The sequence below is a fragment of the Fringilla coelebs genome (assembly GCF_963513975.1).
Source record: "Fringilla coelebs genome assembly, chromosome: 10".
Lineage (NCBI taxonomy): Eukaryota > Metazoa > Chordata > Aves > Passeriformes > Fringillidae > Fringilla > Fringilla coelebs.
The window spans coordinates 16432068-16435203 of NC_140036.1; the positions used below are offsets into that span (position 1 = coordinate 16432068).

Below are 3136 nucleotides of genomic sequence, written 5' to 3' on the forward strand. Positions count from 1 at the left end.
GCCAGGCCCGGTGCTGAGGAGAATGGGATGCATTGCTATGCATGCAGGTCACTGCCACCGTGGCCCTGGCGCAGTGCTGCTGACACACCCAGCCTCTCCACGCCGGTGGGACAGCACAGAGAGGCAGGGACACCCCTCGCTCCTGCCGCGCTCCCCACCACAGCATGAGCGCCACAGTCAGATGGAAGCCGGCGGTGAGGAAAGCTGCTCCCGGACTCCTTCCCTGTCCTCCCACTCTTCAGCAGAGGGACACTGCGTGGCTGGTGGCCTGGCCCCTCTCCACGTCCTCCAGCTCGTACTCCTCGGCGTCCGAGAGGGGCAGCGCGCCGGGCGCGGGCTCGCACTCGGTGCTGCGGCTGGCCGTGCGGGTGACGCTGGGCGAGTGCCCGCGGGCCCAGGGCGGGCGGCGCCCGGGCCGGCACATCGCCTCCCGGAACATCTCCCGGAAGCGGCTGGACATCAGGTTGTACAGGATGGGGTTGGCAGCCGAGCTCAGGTAGAAGAAGACGCCTGAGATGATGTGGATGTACTGGAACATGTGGAGCATGTTGCTGGTCCAGGTGGATACAAAACTCCAGACGAGGCGGTCGGTGTGGAAGGGAGCCCAGCAGATGCCAAACACCACCACCAGCACGACTGTGGGGAGACAAGGAGCCAGTGTTACTGGAGGCATGGGGATTACCAACCCCACTGAGATCTCCAGTCCCTGGCCAAGCACTGACCCATTTCAGCTTTGGCCATAGCACAAGAGAGAGAGGAAGAAGGAGAGGGGAAAGGTCCCCTCAGAGCCTTCTGGACATGTCATGGAAGGGCTGGGGGTCTGAGCAGGATCTCCTCCCTCCATCTCCAGCCTGTGCTGCTTCAGGCCCTTCTGTGCTGCACTTCTCCACTCTCACTGTGGCAGGCAGCTGGCCCTGTCACAGCCATGCAGCACAGCTGGGGAACTCACTCCCCAGTTAGCATCCAGTCTCCGGAAACCTGCCAAATTCACCAGCAAAGTCCAAGGAGCACGAGCTATTTGAGACCTTTCCTTGTGCTCTGGTTTTGATTTTGTTTTTTTTTTGTTTTATAACCCAGCTCTGCTGATGGAAAGGAGAGGGTGTAGGTATGTATATGTACAGGTAGTCCTGCGGTCCTCTGCCACACCCATGCCACAATGCATCTCTGAGGCATGCAGGGCAGGTCCCCCTTTACCCCCAGCCCAGCCCAGGTGCATTGGAAAGCAGAGTTACCACTTGTTTGGAAGGTGGCAGAGAAGCAGCCTCACCGTGCTATTGGAATGGGCTGGGCAATCTGCCATGGCTGTGCCATCACGGGACCGGGAGCGTGGGGAGGTCAGCGTGCTGGGGAGGGGCAGCTACCCAAGGGCAGGCAGCTCCCACCCCTGGGAAGGGGCCAGAGGCTCTGGAAACCATGCTGGAGAGTGGAGCAAGAGTGAAGAACAGTAGGAAAGAGGATGTTTCAATCCAGCCTTGGGTCATTGCCCTGTTAGAGTCACAGAGGCTGTGGGGCTGGGCAGAAGTGCTGCCTTCTGGGAAACCCCACCACTGCCATCAGCATCCGAGGTCTGGGTGGAGGGATGGGGAGTGAGTTCCCCCAACCCAACCCACCTCCTTTCTCTTTCTCAACCTGCACTTCCCTCGAGGAAGGGATATAGTATGGCTTGGAGGGAGCTGGGCAATCCTTACTGCTGGACTAGAACCACCAGAACTGCCTTTGCCCCAGCACCTCACAAGCCAAACCCATCGCTTTCCTCTGGGATGACCCAGTAGGGGTGCTCTGGACTGCCCATGACTCAGTTTCCCCCCAACACCCTCCCAACACAGCCTTGGGAGATCGTCCCTGGCTCTGCCCTGCCCGGCACCGACTCACACAGCATCTTTGTGACCTGCCTCCTCTTGACTTTCTTCTGCCCCTGGCAGTTGTGGCAGTTGCGGCTGCTGCTGGATTTGGCTCCCAAGGCTTCCAGCATCTTTTCTTTCTTAAGCTGCAGGCCAATAAGAAGGTAGAGGACACTGATGGTGCCCATGGGCAGGAAGAAGAAGAGGATGGTGGTCACCTGGATGATGAGATTGTAGGTCAAGCGTGGTTTCACCAGGGTACAGATCTCTGAATCGGGCACCCGCCCCCGTCCTGGCACGTAGAGAGGCTGCAGCCCGTGGAGGCTGGTGTTGGGGATGGAGCAGATGACTGACAAGACCCAGATGGTGACAATGACCCTCTTGGCGTGGTTCCTGGTCACCACGTACTTGGCTTTGAGCGGGTGCACCACGGCGATGTAGCGCTCCACGCTCAGGGCTGTGACGTTGAGGATGGAGGCGAAGCAGACGGCCTCGAAGAGCAGCGTCTTGAAATAGCAGCCGCTGGCCCCCAGCAGGAAGGGGTAGTTGCTCCACATGTCGTAGAGCTCCAGAGGCATCCCCAGCAGCAGCACCAGCAGGTCGGACACGGCCAGGCTGAACAGGTAGTAGTTGGTGGGAGTCCTCATGAAGCGGTGCCGGAGGATGACGATGCAGGTGAGCGTGTTGCCCACAGCCCCCACCAAGAAGATCAGCAGGTAAATGACACAGACTGGGACAAAGAAGTTGGACCGTCGAGGGCCCAGGTACTTATCCCGCAGCTGCTCCTCTGTCAGGTTGGCATCCTTAGGGTCAAAAAAGGTCTCTGGGTGAGTCCTGTTGCCGAGATCAGGGCTGATGGGCTCCACAGGGAAGTCTTGCTGGGGCAGGGGGAACTCCGAACTGGAGCAGTTGACGAAGGGATTCATGGCTGTGGAGAGATGGAGAGGTTTGTGGGATGCTTTCCCAACTTCTCGGCTCCCCCTGCTCCCTTGTCCCTCTCCCCACTGGTGTCAGGGTGCTGGGATTCTGCTGATCACCAGGGCTCTGCACTCCTGCATCCATCCTGCCCCAGACACCGCCTTTCCTTTGCAAAACCACGCAAAACTTCCACCTAAACTGCCTCAGGCTTCCCAAGTGCTTCCTGCCCCATTTCCCATCCAAAAACAACCCTGGCAGCTCCCCGGTCCACCTCAGCCCCATTGCCCCATCAGGGGAATGTCAGCAGGGCTGTCCTCTTTTCCTGCTCTGTAAGCAGAGCAGGATACAGCCCCAAAATTCTCTCCTGCCAGCATTCT

General features: G+C 59.2%; 1 protein-coding gene across 1 annotated transcript; it reads right to left on the reverse strand.

Moving 5' to 3' along the window:
- Positions 1-238: 238 nt before the first annotated feature.
- Positions 239-2767, reverse strand: NMUR1 (neuromedin U receptor 1; the record flags this gene model as incomplete). Its single annotated transcript, XM_084212474.1, has 2 exons — positions 239-636; positions 1873-2767. 2 exons carry the CDS (start codon positions 2765-2767, stop codon positions 239-241), a joined length of 1293 nt encoding a protein of 430 aa, XP_084068600.1.
- Positions 2768-3136: the final 369 nt, after the last annotated feature.